Below are 22612 nucleotides of genomic sequence, written 5' to 3' on the forward strand. Positions count from 1 at the left end.
TTTCTTTTTTCTCGTTGTCTGCTCTCTTGCCCAAACAAAAACCAAGCTTCCTTGTCGTCAGCCCTGATTTAAGTTGAGGTCGGTGGCAACCCCTCTCTTTTTTGAGTGTTTTATTTTTCTCAATTTTCTGAGCTTCTTATTTTTTAGCGATTGTCTCACATTTGGATGTTTTCTTCTTATCGTTTTTCTTCACCCTCTTCCTCAATCTTCTAGTTTTCTTGGCCTAAAGTTTTCAAAACTTTTATCTTAATTTTTCCGAGTGATTGTCTCAAATTTGAATGTTCTCTTCTTGTCTTAGTTTTTCCTCACCCTCCTTTTCTATCTTCTAGTTTTCAAACCCCTTTGTGATTACCTTAATTTTTCACAATAAACAAAGCATTCCATATTTGTTAATTAATTGTACGATCATGTTTATAACAAAGCATTCCATAATCGTTAATTAATTGTACGACCATGGTTTAGCAGGTTAATTGTTAGTTTATATATTAAACTTGATCAAGTGGATTACTAAGCAAAAGAACCTTTTTATTTGCATTGTTGGCCGGCTCGTATTAGGCGCGATTTGACGGTGCGATCAAGATTATTGTCACTAATTATAATTAGCACATGTGATCATTATATGTTTAATGTTGTTGATTAGCTGTTGTTCTCATTGTTCATGTTTATTCGATAAAATCTAATTAGGCATGGCCGCATGAGACATACCGTGTTTTGGTTACAAGGATTAGTGTGATCTTATGCAATGTTTAGATGAATCTTCCCGTGGAATATGCACAACTAAGCGGACATACCGTGTTTTGGTGCTTAACGCTCACATACGAGGTCGTAGTTGCCTAGCACAATTTAGGGACAAGCTGACACCTATCATGGATTCAAAGCGAACGTATGACTATTATATAGGTTTTACAGTAAGGAGTTAGTATGTTCGAAAGAGAACTGATTTTTAAAAATCTTTATTTTTTTGTCCCCTCACACCTTTTATTTTGCCTCATTTTAATTTACTTACACTTTGTCCACATTACTCACCCTTTGTGAATTCGTCACTCTACAATTGTTGATTGGAACACTTCGAACGTCCGGTGTCCACGTTCGATATCCGGATCGAAGTGTGTCAATTTAATATCATTATACCGGTACGATATATTCGACATAATCTACCCACTCAGGTGAGCGTTTTCATAACTTTAATTTATTTTTCAGTTGATCTAACCCCTCCATTGAATATTCAAAAATCCAAAAACCATTTGCAGCAATCACTCATGTGGGCCCCCGCTCCAAAGATCAGGAAATTAGGTTGCAAAATAAATGGGTCCATCAACAGAGACATGTACTCAATCAGAGAAAGTGAAATAGATGCCAAGGAATCATCAACTTGAGAATAGCCATAAAGGATATTTATTGCTTAAAGGCAATAAGTAAATTATAGGAGAGATTCGTAAATATAACCGGGTGTATATCGTCTTATTAGGATCTCTTTCAGCATACGACATGAGTGGAAGATAAGAGAGACTATTGGGAGTATACACTCGATTTCAATACAAAAAGTTTCTTTAGTGGGAGAATCACTTCTGTGTATATTGATGACATGCTAGCGTTATTTAAAGTCAATCACACGTTGCCACTTGTCTTTATTTTATTTTTTTCGTACATCAGTGCATACTTCAAAATATCAATAACGTGACGTCCTAGATGCATAAAATATCTATGAGAGTGGAGGGAATAAGCGTAGGATGGGGATTCTTTCCCCTCCTCTCGTCCTCCCACAGTATTTTTTCTTCTTCTTTCTCTCTCTATTTTTTCTTCTTTCTCTTTTTGCAAAGATAAAATCTTGAACATTTAAACAAAAAAACAGAGAAAAGAGAAGAAAAAAAGAAAAGAGACAATCCTTGTCCAAAAGCGTAGGCATGGAGAAGTTAAGTTCAATCTACGAGAGAGAGAGAGAGAGAGAGAGGGGGGGGGGGGGGAAGCTTTGGGGCCCCTGTCATGTTGTTGGGGGTCACTGTTTATACATATCTGTCTGTCTCTTGGAACTATAGTGCTTTGTTTTAAACTACCTATGGAATACTTTATTTTCTCTATCAGTACAATCAAAAGGACTGTCATTGGTCACAGCAAATATAATAAAATTTATATAAAAAAAATGGAAAAACTGGTCAAAAAAGCTCATCATCCCTTATCTGAGATTCTGTTCCTGTGGTGGTGTGTGATTGGGAACCAAAAAGATTAATCTAAAAGCTGCTTTTACTTCCAATTATTTCAGAGCATCTTCACACAGATGTATGTATCATACGCCTGTAAAACTATGTACCCAAACACAAGTTCTCCACATTTCACAGCTGAAAACAATAAGAAAATCCATAAAAACAGCATAAAGAAGTGTGGGAAAAAGCAGTTTTGGCTTCATGGGAAGCAGATTACAGAGAAAACTCTCTCTCTCTCTCTCTCTCTCTCTCCAGTTCTTAGTTAAAATCAAGAAGAAAACTTTGAGAAAAAGGGGAATAAAGGGTTTTTGTTTCTGTGGAAGAATTTGCATCAAAAGTTAATCTTGAACCCTTGATCAAAAAGGAGATTCATCATTCATAGATAGATAGTCCTTTTTGACAACAACAAAAGTTAAAATAAAAGCTGTACAGCTCTTAAGGAATATATCAGCACTCTTTAAATTCCCTGAGAAATTATATGGTTCGACTCTAACAATGTGCTTCTCCATCTGCACTCAAGTTTGGATTATCCTCTCGGTGATTTGTATTTGATTAATTAGAATATCGCTCAAATTAAGAGAAAGAGAAAGACGAACACAGATAAACGAAAGGGCAAATATAAACTTTTATTACCAATTAAGAAGATATGGAATTACACAAACACAGCTTAACTTCTTTTTATCTCTTCAATTAGATCCACAGTTACAGACTTACATTGAAACAGCAATTCTGGGGAATTATTATCTAACAGATACAGCGGAGTTTACAGAATCTGATCAATTTTTCTCCTTTTTTTCTTTCTACCATCTCAACATGCAAAAGAATTAGGAAGACAAATTATAATCTCTCTCTCTCTCTCACTTTCTCTCTCTAAGCAGGCCTAATTCTCTTGTGCCCAGCTTTTCCATCAGACTTCAAAGCCCCACTGGAATCTCCTCCCTCAGAAGAAGTATCCATGGATTTGGTGAAGGAGCTTGAGAGATCAGCATAAAGATCAACCACTCTCCTGATGTTGTTGTTGAGCTCCCTGATCAGACCCACATTTCTGCTTAAATTGTCAGGGATTTTGGATTCATGGTTGTGATTAATCTCATTTATCAGCAGCCTGTTTTGGTCCAAGATATTCTGCACTTGCACAAAGCTCTTCTGAAACGTCTGCAGAACTTTTCCATCAATTTGCGTGCTGCCATTGCCAAGCCCTGAGAATGTGTCACCCTCCATTGATTGAATTAAATTAAAACTCTTTTATTTTCTGAGGACTCAGAAAAATTCGGATCAGATCAGAACCAGTCCTGCAAGATCAAGAACAGAAATAGAAGAAGATTGTGATGATGGTCGAAAAAAGAAAAGAAACCCCAATAAGCAAAATTGGAAAAGAAGCATTCTTTAATCCAATTTAAGATAAAGTTCTTATCTTTTAGTTTTTTACAAACACCCACAATCATAACTTCTTATCTGAACATGCTTGCACTAACCAAAACACCCAAAGAAAAAGTAGGAAAGTGATTTCCGCACTCTCGTTCTCTCCTTTTGCTACACTTATCACCTTGTCTTTGTCCCTTGATTATGCTTTAACGAGTGTCAGAAGAGAAAAAGAGAGTGCTATAATCACTTCCAGAACATAAGTGTACACGAGACAGTTTCTGTGGAAAAAATCATGACCTCCGAGGGTTCTTCTTTTCCACGGGAGAATCAGAAAACACACATGAGTTTTGCTGTGATTATAATTATTATTATTGTTTTTATTATTGTTTTTATGTGATTTATGATAAGATGGGGGAAAAAGCAGATCCCATTTCCACAAAAGGGAACCTTTTATAATGTACTAAGAAAATACCCAACTAAAGCTCAGAGTTCCCAAAGAAGAATCTCAAACACCCAAAAATTAAAATAAATAAATAAAAAATAAAAAGTCAGTCAATGATGCAGAGAAGATGAGGCCATGAGGGTACTACTGCTGCAGATACAAACAGCATTCTTTGATCTTTCCAGACAAAAGTACAAGAACAAAATTAAATCTCTTAAATCACAATTAAATCAATTAAATACCCCAATTGGGTTAAGTTAACAACCAAAAAATAAAAAAAATCTAAATTGGGTTTTTACAAGAAATTGAAAAAATAGCAGAAACCAGAACTAATTGGGAATTCGGAGGTACTTGAAAATTTGCAAAAACTCCTGAAGTGGAAAACAATACTGAATAAAGTAAGAAAAAAAATAATGCCTGTAATAAATAAATATACATATCTTCACAATCCAAAGTTACACACCAAGAAAATATCTCAAATTTCCATTTGGGAAGAACCAAAAAAATCCAGAAATCCACAACAAAGATCAGAACTTTGGAGGAAGAACAAGAAGCCGACATGGTCAATGTGTTAGCAGAAGAAAATTAAACAAAACCCATAAATTCAATATACAAAAAATACATATAATCCAGCTAAACAAAAAAATCCTTTTGTGTTTTTTTATTCAACCATGTTTTCTAAATACATAATTAAATTACAATAAATTCGTACCTTGAAAATCTGGAACATTATATTCTGCGAAAAGACAGAGGTTGAATGGAGGAGGAGGAAGACGACGACGGAATCCGAAAAAACGCTGAAAAAGATTGGCGATTGAATCGAATCTCCGGAACAGGAGAACAGAAAGAGAGGAGAAGAGAACAGAACACCACACCTCTGAATTCTGAAATTTTTTAGAGAGAGAGAGGAGAAGAGAGAATATGTAGATTTGACAGTCACGCTCACGCTCGGACCCCCTCTGAGTGTGTCGAAATTTTTTAGCTCTCTTAATATATTGTTGTCGTATAATAGTATAAAATCCATATCTACCTGTTATTTCCCTATTTTATTTTAGGGCGCATTTTGTTCACCACTTTGAAATAGTGTTAACGTCGTCTTACTTATTATTATTGAATTAGTTTAAATTTTAAGATTTATGTTTGCATATTATATAGATCTTAAAATTTAATCTTATACGATCTTTCTAAATAGGGTGGAGAGAGAATTTTTTCAATGTATTTAGAAAGCGGCTCATTATACCAAGTGTCATAATACAAGTGATTAGATACGTGAATAATTTTTTTTAACAATTTGAAGTATGATACTTGAAGTACCGAACCGTGTTCACGGCACATTAAAAAAAATTTCAAGGGTGGTTAACATTACCAATACATTAGGTTGGTAAGTAAAAATATTTCCTTTATTTTATTTTGGATATATTTCCTTTATTTTATTTTGGATTTAGTTGGGATTTGCTTGTGTGTTTCCTCATATCCTAAAATGAGTTGTCTATTGGTCTATTTATGAGCCACGTTGCTAGTGATTGATGATGGAATCTGCAATTGCTACCTGAATTAAGGTATCTAAAGGATTGACCACGTTGCTGATCACACCTCTAATATAACCGAGTAATTTACTGTAATAGAATCGGTTGATATACTCACCACATTTGTAATATAGCCATTTAATTGACTAACCACATCTATATACATTGTAATTTGTAATAGAGTCGTTAGCACTCATCTCTCTGTATCACTTTGTAGTACACAATCAAATGTTGCATATAAGTTTCTTGCTTGAGAAAGTCTCATTGCTCTTAAAAGGCGATTGTCACTAGGTAAGCGTTCTTTAATTTTTGTGCCATGTGTGAAACCACATTTTTCTCATTTAATAAGCAATCATTTTGTAATTTCTCGTAAAGTTGCGATTGTTGTATTTTGTTTAATTAATAATAGTTGCCTTTTACCCTCACCCTCCCTCTATTTTATAATTTCATGTGAATAAAAGATATGAATCATTAACCATGTGTAAGACATGCATAAGATTTATCCGTAATGTAGTCTATAAACTCGTCTATGTATTAATGATTGAACTTTTAGAATTTAAGAACCGACTTGTTTTAGACTCTAAAGCAATGTTAGTTAGGTTTGCATTTACATGCGAGATTCATCTGATATATACATGGAAAGTCTCTCAAGGGTTGGTTTACGTATGTTTTTGCTTGAAAGAAGTTTTGGTTTTGTGTGTGAATTAGATCCATATTTTTCAGGATGTTTTCTTTGATCTTAAAACACAATTTCCTTTCAATTTTCAATTGCAACATTGTACCTCTAGTTTTATACATATTGCACGTAGTGTAATGTAATACTAATGACGGGTCAGGATTTTCTTCAGATACTTTCTATCCAGCTTTTCCTGATCCTTTATGGCGCGTTTACGTAACGGTAAAATATGAGGAATTGAATTGAGGAGGAGTTGGAATGAGGAGAAGTCAGAATCAAATTCTTGTTGAAGTTGTTTACTTAAATGTTCTTGAATCATAATAGAATTCCATAAAGCTGTTTACTAATTCAGTAGAATCGGAATATAAACCAGTATAATTACTAAAATGCCCTTGTCCCAAATCAAATATTTTATATACTTTAAGGGGGCGTTTATTTGCCCTCACTAAAGTGTACTGGACTGGACTAGACTAAGGGTTAGTCCAGTCCCATGTTTGGACAGGGACTAGGTTTAATGAGACTAAGTCTCACTCGCCTAGACTAAATCAAGGACTAGCTGGTCTTAGTGAGAACCCTTGAAAACCATGGGACTAGCTAAAACTATCCCTTCTCTCCTCCTCGCCCTGCTCCTCAACCACTCACCCTCGAAAACCATTGGACTAGATGCTTTTCACAACCAATTTTCATATAAAATACCAAATTGAAGATGGGAGTGAGGGGATTACGATTCTAACTGAATCGAGGCCAAAGGTGGTCGGAGGTGGCCGAAAAATGGCCTGGAAGTCTTGGCCGATATGGGTTTTATCGAATCCATGACAGGTTCGAGCATGCAAAGCTCGGATATGGGACCAGAGATGGGGAAGAGTTTGTTAGTGGTGCAAACCTCATCTAATCCGAAGAGGTTTAGTCGGAAAACTCGTCGGGAAACTTGCAACTCATCGAAAAAAATGGAGCTATGAGGGTTCCATTTGACTAGCGCAGAGCTAGAGAGAGAAATGGAGGGGATAGAGAGATACAGACTGAAATCGAGAAGGAGGGAGGAGAAATAGGCTGGAATCGAGAGGTTTTATCTGGGGATGAAATCGAGAATGAGGGAGGAGAAATAGGCTGGAATCGAGAGGTTTTATCTGGGGAGGAAAATATTGGAACGGAAAAGGGAGAAAAAGAGGGAGAAAAAGAGGGACATAATGGGACGGTAAGGGAGGAATAAAGGGATAAAAAAATAGGATAAAAATAAAATATTAATAATTATGGATTAAATAATATAATATTAGAGTTTGTTAATTACCCTGCTTGTTACTGCACCAAACGTTTCATTAAGTTAGTCCAGCTTAGTCTAGTCTAAGTCAGTCAAACTTAGTCCCTGAGGCTAGTCCAGTCCGAGACAGTCTGGTACAACAAACGCACCCTAATGGGTTTATAAGGGATGGTCTTGGAAATAAAAAAAATAAGTGAGGGCATAAAGGGAACAAAAGTGTCAATCTGATTACCTAAACAATCAGGAATTGGATTACCACCAATATCTAGGGGATCCAATTCCACCAATACATGGAATTGAATTCCAAAATTTGTGTGGGCCCCACTGCTTTTTTGATTCATCCATGTTTAGTAAACACCGGAGTACTCCGTAATCAGAATTCAATTCCACATTATCATTCCGATTACGGATACGTAAACACGCCCTTAATTCTCTACATTCTTCGATGGGTGTTGGCCCCGATTACCGACCCACCATGCCCACACCATCGTCTTCTGGCCTCTGGTTGCCCAAAACTAGAACCAAGTAATCCCAGATAGAGAGAGAAGAGAGTCGGAGATAGAGAGAGAGTGTGAGGAGGGGGAAGAAGATAAACAAGAAAAAGGGCAAAAAAAATAAAATCATTAATATTTTACTTTTCGATATTCGATTGAACGGGTATAATTGAAGGATTCTAAAAGTCTCATATTCCTCCAATGACATGTCCTGCCGTATCATTAAAAAAATTGATGCATTTGATTCTCAAACCAAAATAGAAAAATACACATCTAGCCTTTACTTTAAGAAGACTATGAAAGTCAACAAAGTTAGCTTTTCACTTTCACGCCCATCTTTGAATTCAAGGTAGTGGAAGTTTTTACAAAAAAAGTGTGTTAAAGGGTTGTATAAAAAATGGGTGTTCTATCATCCTAATCTTATATGTATAATATTCACAAAACTTTCATCATCTTTGGTGCACTTAAGAAGAAGAACGAGAGTTTGGAGACGTGTAGAAAATAGAATTCTATATCACGCGTACAAAATAAAATACAATTAATATTTGAGAGATTTTACTTTTAACATCACCAATATATTTTGTGATAAAATTTTAATAATAGGTAGTTAAGTTAGGTCAATATCGATCATGTTACTAATGAACCATATTGGATCTAAAAAGATGATCAAGTATAACCACATTATTTTGGTTATCCATGTCCTTCTCATCCGCTCAGAGTTTGAATTCTCTTCGCAAAAATATCATCCTTATATTTTTTTTTTTCGTAAAAAATTTGAATTAAGGAAAATTATGACATCCAACTTTTCATTTTTCTAAAGGAAAAATGTATGACTTGATCATGCTCAATTATCTACTACACACACTGCTAGAGTTTGGATCTTATGCTTAATAAAAAAAAATATAAAAACACTACAATGGTAATTAGAAATTTTTATTTCTTTGCTCTAACCAGCTGAGCAACCTGAACCACTTTCTTAAAGTATGTTTTTTTCGTCCCTTTTAGAATTGGATTCGAACCAAACTCATGTCCCAGCTCTTAATTTTGTTTCGATTGTCCCATCAGAAAATAAATAAATAAATAAACTATGGTATATCTAAAAGCTTGACTAATCAGGTGAAGACGCGTGTCCTCGGAGGCTCGGGAGATCTGCAAGTTTGGTTCCAAACCTAACCAGGTCCCTAGCCTGCTGATTTGCTGCTGATGCTCTTCCCGCAGCAGTTCTTTCATTCAATCAAAGTGGACCCACTCTCTAATATCATGCTTCGACATTATTATATAAATAATTAATTATTCTTAATTTCCTCGTGAAAAATTAGAAAAAAAAAAGTTTTAACGAAAAACCCACGGTACTGTTCATTTTAACGAAAACCCATATTTTTATACTAAAAAGTCAAACATTGTACTATTCACTTTACCTTTTATTTTGTTATTATCATTAAAACTCAAAGTTTTCAAGTCATTTTCATTAGTTTTCCTAAAAAATAATAATAATAAAATAGGGTCTTAAAGAGGAGAAACTTTTCATTGTGACCAGAACACGAGTGGTACAGCACGTATTTTTATATAAATTGTGGAAAATTTTATTTTTAAAGTTCTCAACTTTTTAACACATATATCCTACCATTTGTATAATGACACATATGTATCATCCCGTGTTCCGATCATACTGAAAAATCCCTTTTTAAAAAAGTGTATCCTATGGACACGCCATTCAAGACCAATATTTTGTTTGTTGCTATCTAGTGTGAAGAGATTGTTCGGTTTGTTCAAAATATGAAGTGTTACATTACATGTCATTATACAAGTGAATAAACACTTAAAAAATAAAATTTTTCTCTATTTATATAAATGACATGTGGATATAGTGTATCACTCTTTGTTTTAGGCACACTGAGAAATTTGTCCACACGTGTAACAGAGCCTACTCACTTCACTTTCAAAATCTATTGGGTTAATTTATCTTATGTAAAAATTGAACAAGGGATTTCAATCAAACATGTTTTCGACGATAATAAGCGCAAAAAAAAAAAAAAAAAATTAAATCACAACTTTTTTTATAGTGTTTCAGAGTATAGGAAAAAGTATGTTACAATCAATAAGCATTTCGATAGTTTAGAAGCTGAGGCTTTTGACACTACAACAAGCGCTTCAATTGGCATGCCAACTATAATTTAGCACATGAAGGTGACTCCTTAATATCAATAGACTTACTACAAAATATAGTGATGAGCACACGAACAGGGTTTGCACGCACGAGTTGGTATTGCCGTCGTTCTCCCCTCTTTAACCATCCGAGAAAAACAGGTATGAGATTTTATCAAAAAATCTTGACAATATATGAGGCACCATTTATTATAAAGCACTATATGGCTCTCTCTCTAGCCAATGTGAGGTACAAATGTGGCTCTAATCTCAGCCACCAAACTCCAACACAAAATAAACTAACTCAAGTTCTTTAGCGCACCCAACCAATTATTTAAGATAATTAGCATCTTTCGGGACAAATTCAGTCTAATTTTTCAACACACTTAATAGACAAGCAAATATGACAACATAGGAATTAGCTAATTTAGAGCATCACTATGATCATACTTGTGTTTGGTCACGTTGTACCTACAAATTTCATGATCCTTGGATTTGAATACATTCCCCATATTAGCAAGGCAAGTGATCTCTTGGTTGCAACTTAGTACCTATGTATGGATTCTACACACACAAATAAAACTTATTTTAGAACTGTTTTTAAAATGATTGAAAGTGTTTTTAGATAAAATGTTTTTGGGTTCCAAAAACACTTGAAGTACTTTTCCAGGATTCACTTGTATATTTACCAAGGATTGATTCCAGAAGTACCTGCACTAGAAAAACGTTTTCAGTCATGTTAAAAACATTTCCAAACGAGTTCATAATTAGTTAACTAATAATGACCTATGATAAAGAACACTTTGATAGTTAGGAAGTATATGAACTAGATAAATTCCAATCCAAAGTTCAAATCATGTTCATGACGACATGCATTTTGTAGCTTAGCATGAATAATGAAAGGATAAATAGAGTCTAATCCAATTGCCAACAAGATTCTCAAGTTATTAATCATATTAAGAGAACCGTATGGACCACGCTAATAAAACTATGATTAATGCTAATCTGGGAGCACTTTCACAAGTACACTACATTATTGGCCACGGTCGTTTTCACAAGTTGATCATAAACAAATAAACAAGCCCATTTGCCTTTAGCTTTTTTTTAGATTTTATTTAATTTTTTACTTTGATAAAGGTCCTTGTTGTTGGATTTAGTCTAGTATTTTTTTTTTCAATTTTAATTAATTTTTCTAATTTATGCATCTTTACTCAAATTTGTTATTTGAATATTTAAATATGAAAATCTAACCACTGTTACAGAACATAGTTAAAAGAAAATTTATATGTTATCATATATGATACCTATATTGATAAAGTACATTTAACCCGTAATAGAGATATCCATGAAAATAAATATAAATTAATCTACCTATCATCCATGAAAATAGTTCAAAGAAATTTCATCTTTCATACATTTATAAACCCATACTAGCATTTGTAGTGATATACGTAGTACATACAATATAGATTAGTTAACACATTTAACATGCGAGGGAGGTAAAAGAAAAAATTGAGATATGAATTAGGAGCACGAAAAAGAAAGAACAATATTTAATTTTTATAGTTAATCCTAAAATTGAGTAAAGGATTGGGTGGTGCTATCTTGACACACCTATTTTTAACTTCTACACACCTCTTGTTAATTTATCTGTTTTGATATTCTTCAATTCATTTGATCTTACGACTAAAAATTGAAAGGGGAGTGAGAAGTAAAAAGAGTATGTGGATAGAACCAACCAAAAGATACACTATAAATAAAGGATGACATGTATCACAATTTAATAAAAAAAAATAGATGTAAATAATCATCAAATAAACCTAAACCCAATAATAACTCACAAAATTAAACTTGATATTATTTTTTGAGTATCTTTTGAGAAATAGATAAAGAGAGAATATTGAGTATGGATCTGTGCACCATAAGCTCAGTGTTGTTGTTGTTGTAATTAGCATTTGAAACCCCAATGATATCAATGATTATCTTTAATCTCCACGATTGGTTTTCTAAATAGGAGACAATCTGAAGGCAGATGTTTCAGTCTCCACTAAACACGCTAACTTTTTTTTATAAGGGATGTGATATCCACACACCCCTTTTTACTTCTCTTACATATTTTTAATTTTTGGCGGTCGGATCAGATGAATTAAAGAAGATCAAATGACATAAATTAACAAAGGATGTGAGAGAAGTAAAAATGGATGTGTGAATAGCACAATCCTTTTTATAATGGAAACGATGGTGGCGTCTTGTGTTGAGAATCTTGAGATTGCTTTTCTTTTCTTGAGTTCTCTTTTTATTTCCGGGTCCAGTTATAAGATTACGTTTCACGTATGTGAGATTTAATTGATGTAAAAGTTCATTGAGTTTTTATACGCAAGATCTATTGATTTTTTAAACCACTCAGTAGTACATTAAAGAAAAAAAAAAACTGCTCAATTCCAACTTAAAACGACAAATGTGCAAGAGATAAAATTGACGTGCATAAAGTCTTATGGGTTGAGAATCTTAAGATTGCTTTTCTTTTCTTGAGTTCTCTTCCCATTTTTGGGTCCAGCTACAATATTACATGTCACTTATGTAAGATTTAACCCTTGTAAAGATTTGTTAAATTTATATGTGCAAGATTTAATTAATTTTTTGAATGGCTAATTTCAACTGAAAACGACAGACCTGCAGGAGATAAAATTGACCTGCATAAAGTCTTATACAAAAACAGTTTTCTTCTCGAACTCTCTCCATCTTTTTTTTCTCTTTCTGTTTTATTAGTTTACAAACAGTGGTGCTTCTCTTCTTAATCTCGTTAAATGCTTTGCTTAAAATTCTTCTCACCCACACTCGTCCACATCCGATTGTATAATAATGTGTACAACCCCATACCCACCCGCTGCTAAAATAGTTATCCAAATCCGACCCACCAACCCACCATATTAACTTTTGCTTGTAGATTTCGAGAATGAAGATGTGTTATTTTAAATTTTATGCTTACATGATCTCTTAAAAAAAAAACACCTATGCTTATGTAAGTATTTAGGCACTAGACACTCAATAGACTGGCGTTATGCGCATGATCCTTTAATTAATCGATATTGATTTTTTTTCTTAGTTGAACGAGGTTAGGTTATGAGTTCAGATTTCATGTGCAATAGTTTAATCAAAATAGAAGGATATTCATATGAGAATCTATTGCCTAAGAGTTGGTATGGGGTTGCCTAAAAGCACTTTCTTAAAAAAGCTAGGGTCTTAGTTGTGTTTGGTAAATGAAAAAAAAAAGTGTTTTTTTCTTCAAAATTATAGATCCAAAATTGTGGAAAGCAAAAACAGCTCTACACAGGCTTTCTAAAAAAACCTTTTTTCCATTAGAGGTAGGTAAACAATACCAGTTAATGAAATTTTCATATTAACTATCATACTCTCATCTTTGTTTTGCTAAACGTACTTTTAGCATGGGGTGTGCTATCCACACACCCCTTTTTACCCCCTTATTAATTTCTATTATTTGATATTCTTCAATTCATCTGATCCAATGGCCGAAAATTAAAAGGGTGTGAGAGAAGTAAAAAAATATGTGTAGATATCACATCCCTTTAGCATTATAGCTTACCAAACATTTACCTAATTTTTTTAATACTATTTATTATTACAGTATAGCACATCAAAAACAGTTTAGAAAAAAAATACAGCACTCCGAAACTAGCCCTGGAAACGTGCGACACATTAATAGATGGGGAAGATGATAGGAGTTTTGGAAAGGGAATATGTGGACGATGAAGATAAGTCCCATATGCGAAAAAGCAAGCACATGGGATGGGACTTGGGAGATGTAGAACCCCCCTTTGAAACATTATTGGACAGGAGGGGGAATTTGCAAATTTGCAATGCCAAACCCCAAATGCATTGGAGAGATTATGGGAGTGACTTCACCACTTGACCCAACTCAAGCCTTGTCGCTTTTGGTCAGACCTTCTTTTATTTTCAATCTTTTTTTTTTCAAATTTAAAATCCTATAATACATTTTGAATAGTACTATTCATATACCTATGTTTATTTCTTACATATGCTTTTCAATTTTTGGCTGTTAGATTGATACGTTGAAGAAGAAAAATGGCCACAAATTGTGTAAGCGGTAAAAATAGGTGTATGAATAGCATTATCCTACATTTTTTTGTATTAGTTTTTTTTGGGTATTTGATCACTTGTTAGACTTTGCTCTCCCTGTATCCAATAAACACACTTTGATCTTTTCTATTGTGTACACAATAAGCTTTTAACCTTACTCGGCCTACATGACACTATCATATTTTTATGGTGACTTTTGTCTTTTAAAAGTTGTAACATATTTGGTCACCAGTGAAATCTTATCCCCTATCTATACTTATGTGTATATAAATTTTTTAATATAACAATATATGAAAAGATTTGGGTTTAAGTCCACACAATGTGCATGTCAATATTGAACTCGTAATTTATAAGAGTCAAATTTAATATCTCCCACTTACAAGTAATGAGACATACCATTAGACATTAGTACTAAATATCATACTTATGTGTATTTCCGGAGAAATAATCTTGCCTAATTTTTCTCCTTTTAACATAAGCATAATTCAATGTATATAGATCTGGAGAGAGATATCACTCGATCATAGTACACAGACTTATGTGTATATAGATAACGATTTTTGCACTCGAATTTTCTCTTTATGCTAGTGCTTTATTTTTAAATTTTGAATTGAATATATTAATGAAAAATTAAAGAACATGAATAGAAGTGCAAAAGTGAAAATATAAGATTGTGAAAATTATTACCCCACGCACCCATATACACATATATTATGTATTCTGTCATCAAAAAGAAAAATGATCCACTAATATATGAATGAAATGCTTTTTTTTTGTTCAATTAAATAACAAGGCTATAGTTTGGTTGGGCTACCTACTACAGTATCTAAAGGCCCAAGGTGAAGGTGTAAACCCTCAAACCCAATTTACTTAGGCTCGTTATGATTAGTTTGTATGGTTATTTTTTGAGCCCAAATCTGTGTTTTCTCTTAAGGAAAATATTGTTGTTTGATATCTATCTGTGGCTAGTCTAACCATCCCACATGTTTGTTCATGTGTTAGGAGCAAAAGGAGATGCACGTAAGAGGGTTTTGCTGCAAATATCTTTTATAAAATGACTTAAAAGAAATAACTTTAGTATACCTCATTGCCAGTTGATCTTAGGTTCGATGGTCATCACGTTCTAGAAGTTCATTGCTTCAAACCACCTTTTAAAGTAGTTAGAAAGTTTTGGTTTGAATTGTATCTACGACCATGCACACAACATGATACGTATGAGAATTTTATCAAAAAAAAATTTCAATACAATTAAAAGCAAAATCATTTAATATAAGTTTTATTTAAATTTGTCAAATTTTAAAGATGAACCTTGAATTGTTCAACATTTCATAGGTGACAAGTATAGGATATTATAGATACACATCGATATAATCACATTGTATAGGCTTACGTTGTTTGTCAATGATCCACATAGCTCTAATGATTGGGCAATCTTTGAGAATATGTAAGTTTATTTAATTTATCGCAGTGCATATATGTACCCGTAGAGCATTTTTTATGGTCTAATTGGATAAAAGATTATTGTGGTTATAAGATATTCGAAAAATAGCATATGAGCTAAAAAAAATTAGGATTGAATCCTAGCGGTGTAGTCTGCTAAAAATTTCAGTCCAAAAATGATATTTCTATTAAAAGTACAGGATAAAAATGTACTTTCATGTGTGCATCTTCTTCATCGTCTCTCTTCTTTCTCTTTGTAATTTGTATTTTTACTCTATTCTTTCTTGTGGTGACAGGAAATAGGAAATCTCAACCACATTCCAATTTGTATTTTCACACACACACTCTCTAAAAAATAATGAAACAATTTCAAAACGATTTATATAAACTTCTTGCCTTTGTTTCATGGTGTGCTGGAAAACGAAGAAAGCCTAATGGCTGCAGTGATGCAAGTGAATGTGGTCCTACTTTCTGTTTTTGTGATCCTAGTAATTAATTTGGTTTGAACAGAAAACCCATACAAATGGTTGGGCGTAGAGAGAAAGACTTGAGGAAGGTGAAGATACAAATCAGAGACAGAAGGAAGAGAGATGGGGGAGAGAAGGTGCAAAGAAAGAAAAAATGAGATAAAAATACGTTTTTATCTCTGCATTTAATTAAAATATTATTTTGGGACTAAATTTATTAACGAATTATACCACAAGAGTTTAAATCATAATTTTCGTTAACACTGAAGTTATCTTTTGAATATCCTATCATCACAAAAACCATTTATCTGATTAGGTTTTTTTTTTTAACTATTTCTTTATTTAATTTTTGCAGTGGATGATCGACCAGCATGGTAGGGCAGATATTCTCACCAATAAAAGTAGTTGGTCAATTGGATAGTTGATTGGACCATCGGTTAGATATTGAATTCAATTGGGAGTTTAAGTGTCATGACTACTCATGCATGATCTACGCATGCAAGGCTAGCCACACAGAATGAAAGTTGTGTTGCGCATTGTTGCTCACATTTTTTTCATTAGGGTTTGGATCTTAAGACTTATTCTAATATTGGAATATAAAAATATACCTCTTCTAACATATTGTACTAACTACTAATACCTCACAAAAATTGATAATAATTATCAATATTGGTTCTACAGAATGAGGTGAATAAACTCTAAGGGGGTGGCTAAGGAGGTGGATATGTTTTACCAATCTCATTAGCTTACCAGTCTTTACTCACCATGTAAAACTAATGTTAATGGTTATTGTCAACCTTTTTTTCATAGCGTGTGAAAATAAAACCATTCAAACACATAAAATTGACATATTTGCTGATATATGTATTGTTAAAGTTTCAGAGAGATGAGTCCCGGTTCACCACTAATTGCATCACCAATGTCCCACTTAATTACTCATGCAATCAATAGGTATGAGGTGTACGATCAAAGTTTCAGAAAGATTGGTTGTGGTCAACTAATAATTGCATTGATATTGTCCTCACACTAATCACCTTGCAATCAATATGTGTGGGGTTTTTATGCAAAATACCTCGATACAATTAGAAGTATAATTACTTGACATAAGTTGTGATTTATCTTGTGAAATTATTGATGTGAGACTTTTTATTTTGTTCAATTCGCGCCCCCCTCTCACCTCATGTGGGTGGGGCACGCATAGAGCCAATTCCATGTCGATCATGTTTGTAAATGAACCCAATCATGCGGGCCAACCCACTTGGATACTATGTTAAACTTTTAGAGAGGCAGACCACGGTCACCACTAGTTGCATCAATACTGTCCCCACTTAACTACCCATGCAATCAATAGGTGTGGGTGGTTTGCCATGATACAATTAGTTGTGTGAATTTTTACTTCAATCAATACGTCTGGGGCTATGCCATTGTTTGGGCCCATCTTTATGAAAGGGTGCATAAAAAGTGTGTCACTTTTGTATGTTTAAATAACATCGGTCATAAAAAAAATATACATATGTGTGTGTGTATCAACCGTGAGTCCAGAACCTCTGGCATCGTTTATGCAGTATGGTTTCCTTCCCTACTGAAACCCTAGCAGCTTTCTACATATATATGAGACTAACCAGAACACACACACATATATCTACTGTGACTAGCCAGCTTAAGATGTAAAATAGCTTTTACAGTACTGATAAATTATTCCATATGCATGCATGACAGTGAAGCGTACATCTGAATGTCAACCAAAATACTGTAATTCTCGACATTGCTCTACTGGGTAAATATATACTGGTTAAAATCAAACTCTGGTTTAACAAGTACATCTATATATGGTCCATATAGTTAGTCGTTTGCATTAATGTTTCTGCTCATTCATTTAAGACAAAACTGATCGGAAACACAACATTATTTTCTAGGTCTTTTTTTTTTCTTTCTTTCTATCTTTCTCTCGATTGTCAAAAAATACCTAGTCACGTTTAAATTAAAAAAAACACACAAACATATATAGTTGGTAAATTATAAATATTTTTGTTTTATTACTGCATTAAGTCGCTAAATCTCAGAAACATTTATTGTTCTAGGACCTTCACTCCAAAAACGGAAACCAAAGTTTAGTTCCTCAATCGGCCTATATATATACCCACTAATATGCAATGATTTCTCCACCCAGAAAATTTATATACAGAGAGAGAGGAGAGAGAGAGAAAAAGAGAGGAGAGAGAGAGAAAGAGAGAGAGAGAGAGAGATGGGGAGAAAACCATCCGGTGATACAGACGGGCTAAAAAGAGGAGCATGGTGTGCTGAGGAAGATGAAGTCCTTACTGACTACGTCAAAACACATGGAGAAGGACAATGGAGACATGTTGCTAAAAAAGCTGGTTCGTATAGCGAACGTTTTTATTTTTATTTACATAATAAACTAGTTTTCGTGGTGATAATATACATATATAATACCATTTAATTGATTGTTACTGTATATATTTGTAGGGTTGAATCGAAGTGGGAAGAGTTGCAGACTGCGATGGTTGAATTATCTTAAACCAGGTGTTAAGAGAGGCAACATTTCTCCGGAAGAAGAAGACCTCATTATCAGATTGCACAAGCTTCTTGGAAACAGGTATGACATATTTTTGCACATTAATACTGTGAATCCCAAGACGGTGAAGCAAAGGCTTGCAAGAGTGTTTACATGATAGGTCTCCCACTAACTGCCAATTGATTTCGGGTTGGATGTTCACATTAACTATAACATGATATGAAGTAGACTATTCACATTCTCATATGTAAGCAGACATATTGAGAAAGTAAATTTCACATCGGAGCCTTGCATAAGTGTTTAAATTATCTTGAACATCTCTGTCCATTGTTTATTGGTTTTGGGTTAAATACTCACTTTATAATATTTTTAACCAATAGCTTTTAATTTTTTTTATATAATTAAATTTGATGCAAATAGATTAAGGATAAATTGTCGTTTGGCCCCGTGAACTCTTACTCCAGTTGAAATTGACCCCGTAAACTATATTTTTGGTGAATTAACCTCCTGAACTATTTGAAATAAGCCAATTAACCCTTTGTCGTTAGATTATGTCTATTACTCTGTCAAATTCAAGGGCAAATTAGTATTTTAACATCAATTCTTACATGTCACTTATAATCACCAATAAAATTATGACATGTGGACACATAAAATGTGTAATGATAATATGAAATGGTCCGTATGTAAACGTTTCGTTTCTTTATGTTTCTATGCTATAAGTTTTTGAATTATTCTGTGTCCACGTGTCATTATTTTATTGGTGGTTATAGCTAATAAGTAAAAATTGATGATGAAAAGACTAATTTGCCCTTCAATTTGACATAATAGTGGATTAAATTAAACGGCAAGGGGTTAATTGGCTGATTTAAGTAGTTCAGGGGTTAATTTACCAAAACAATAGTTCTAGGGGTTAATTTCAACTGGGGTAATAGTTTAGGGGGTCAAACCGCAATTTAGACTAGTCCTCCAAGCTTTTGATTATATTGTGTATTTCTATGATCCAAGCACACGTACAAAATTAGTTAAAAAATAATAATGGTGGACGCATTGATATATTAGGTGGTCTCTCATAGCCGGAAGATTGCCTGGTCGAACAGATAATGAAATCAAGAATTTCTGGAATATCAGTTTGAGCAAGAGAATTCAAGAAGAAAGACCTCAACGTATAATTAATAACAAGCAAGCGCCTAATGCTGGCGATAGTCATCATCAACGTGGTAATTATTGTTCTAATCCTTCCAAAGATGAAGATGGTCAATCCAATCCAGTGAAATCCAATCCGGTGGCACTATCAGACATCTCAGATGATCGTGATCAGAATTCGTCGTTGAGTTTTCTAAGAGATTTCGACAGTTACATCCATGGCCTTTCACACGAGGCCGAAATCAATGGATTTGGAAATTATGTGGTGGATGATTCGAACTTTGTTGGACATGGTAATGGAACCAAGTGTGAGGATTTAGTACTAAGGGAGGATGCAGAAGCCGCAAAGTGGAAAAATGTGGGTGCTACCAGTGATCACTTGTTATTTCAACCAAACCACGAAGATGTAGACCTCTATGCAATTTCAGCTTTTCTCAATTCACAAGATGGCTATCATCAGTGGGTTAATTAAGATTAATCAAACCCTTATCGCCAGTCCAATTTTGCCTACTCCATCTTGCTACAATTTCCTTCTTAATTACTTAAATAAGTTTGGTATGCATTTCAAATTCACAAAAATACGGGGAAAACGTTGTATAAAAAGGGGTGTGGATGTCATTTTTGAAGTGCCAATAACTGCATATTTATTGTATACTTAATGTCCAAATAAAGGTTCATTCGTATGTAACTCAACTTTACCTTTACTAAACATCAATATCCATTATTCACTAGTATAGATGCACCAATATTAATTGTTGTTAATTGTACAATGTGTGTGTATTGGCGGTGACTCGTGATGATTAACCGTAAGTAGTAATGGATTGATTATGTAAAAAGAAGTCTTTTTCTTCAACCTTTTGCACCTCAAATTCAAATCCCCATTTTCTTTATTGTAACTTATAAAATAGTGATATTACCTACAATAAAAGAATTATAATTGTCATCAAATTTATGTATGTACAGTGACTCTGCCTTGGTTGGTAGAGAACTACAAAGCCATAATTACTTGCTGAAACCAAGAAAAACTACAGATGATGTAAATGTTGCTTCGATCCCACACATAATTTTGACATTCACTATTAATATGCTGTGATATTGATCTCCTGGGATCATTTATATGCTTTTGTGATCTTCAAACTTCAGTAAGTAATTGTATTCAACAAGCAAAATTGAAAGAAAACTTGATTTTCCGCACCATTTTTTGATACAATTAAAAAGCAAGTCCTAAATCAGTTTGTGCAATTTAATAGGACATAATTCCCTTTTTGTATAGGAGGAGAGATTTTACAATGTATCCGGAACACGAGATGGTACACCATATGTCATTATAAAGTAAAAATAACATTTGAAATAAAATTTCTCTCTACTTATATAATAACATATGATGCACCACTCTATATTCCAGGCATACTAAAAAATTTCTCACCTAGAAAAATGATCAAACTCTTGAATTTAATTCTTTCTCACCAACACAAAAAGTTGATGGTCGATGAATAGCTAGAGTCGATCACATGATATATATACTTCCATGCATGTGTTCTTCATGTTGCATTATTGTTTACACACACACAAACAAAAAGTTATGAAATTAACTACGCATGTATTATATGATTTGAAAAATATTTGTAATAGTTTCGAATTTTACTCATCTTTTTAGCTTTTATTAATTATAAATTATTATTTTTAAAAGGGCACCCACTTATGGTTACGGAAATACTAGAAATACATTATCTTGTCTTTCTAGTGTTATTTTTATAGTTACATATTGACACACCCCATCCCGAAGGAGGGCATGCTGGCCGTCACGTGAGAGTGACGTAACCATTTACACAGTTCAGAAGCTTTAAAAATACAATTACTAAGATGAAACACCCGAGGGTGAGTCCTACTTTTGTGAATTCTGTCAAAACACCGTTGGATTCCTCATGGCCACCAAATCTCTGCTATCTAGAACCTGGAGGGGCGCAAAACAAAATTGAGTAGGTCAGTAAAACAAAGTTTTTCGAAAACATTTCATTTAAAACATTTCTAACCCCTCGCTGTAAAACCGTACTTTCCCAGAAAAATAGCATAATAGCATAATACTTTTCATGAATCTCAAATCATCATTTTTTCTCAAAAACCAGAAAGTATGCCATGTTATAATTTCAAAAACAGAATGAATGATGCATCAATGTAACAGGTGAAATAATGAATTAACCGGAGACCCTGCAGTTGATCCTGTACGGTTAATTCTATAGCTCAACATCCAATCTAACCGGAGTCACCTCGGTGACCTGTACGGCACTACACTGCATATAAGTCGGAACTACCTGAAGTAGTCTGTACGACATGAATGGTGTGATAATACGCTATAGTGCTTCTCTCATCAATAATCTGTGCACATATCTAAGGTCACCTATCAGTCGGAACCCTCTCATGGTCTGTACGACATGCACCTACTTGGATCCAAGGTGAGCGTGCGGTGCGAGGTGAATAATATAAGCACTAACACCATGATTGCAGGTTATGAGCTATCAACATAATATGCATCATCAATGATTCACATGAATAACATAAAACTCACCTGATACTTACCTGTGCGTCCACAGCACAAATTCACATATATATATATATATATATATATATGCATCAATTATCAATTCACATATCTCATAATATGCATGCATGGCATTTGAAAACGTATGTTCATTCAAACTCAATTTCTGGGAAAAATATCAATAGTATATAGGTATAAACAGAAATACTGCCCACTCACCTGGAGTTCGCCCAACAACTCCCTAACACCACACATCAA

General features: G+C 33.8%; 2 protein-coding genes across 2 annotated transcripts; one reads left to right on the plus strand and one right to left on the minus strand.

Moving 5' to 3' along the window:
- Positions 1-2853: 2853 nt before the first annotated feature.
- Positions 2854-4965, minus strand: LOC114819615 (protein ELF4-LIKE 3-like). Its single transcript, XM_029088895.2, has 2 exons — positions 4721-4965; positions 2854-3493 (listed from the first exon to the last, which is right to left on the minus strand). The coding sequence occupies exon 2, from the start codon at positions 3420-3422 to the stop codon at positions 3072-3074; it is 351 nt and encodes a 116-aa protein (XP_028944728.1). The 5' UTR covers positions 3423-3493; positions 4721-4965; the 3' UTR covers positions 2854-3071.
- A 13338-nt stretch (positions 4966-18303) lies between these two features.
- On the plus strand, positions 18304-20546 carry LOC114819616 (transcription factor WER-like). Its single transcript, XM_029088902.2, has 3 exons — positions 18304-18511; positions 18621-18750; positions 19732-20546. The coding sequence occupies exons 1-3, from the start codon at positions 18379-18381 to the stop codon at positions 20285-20287; spliced, it is 819 nt and encodes a 272-aa protein (XP_028944735.1). The 5' UTR covers positions 18304-18378; the 3' UTR covers positions 20288-20546.
- The last annotated feature ends 2066 nt before the right edge of the window (positions 20547-22612 follow it).

The sequence above is a fragment of the Malus domestica genome, chromosome 02 (assembly GCF_042453785.1).
Source record: "Malus domestica chromosome 02, GDT2T_hap1".
In the NCBI taxonomy this organism is placed as follows: Eukaryota; Viridiplantae; Streptophyta; class Magnoliopsida; order Rosales; family Rosaceae; genus Malus; species Malus domestica.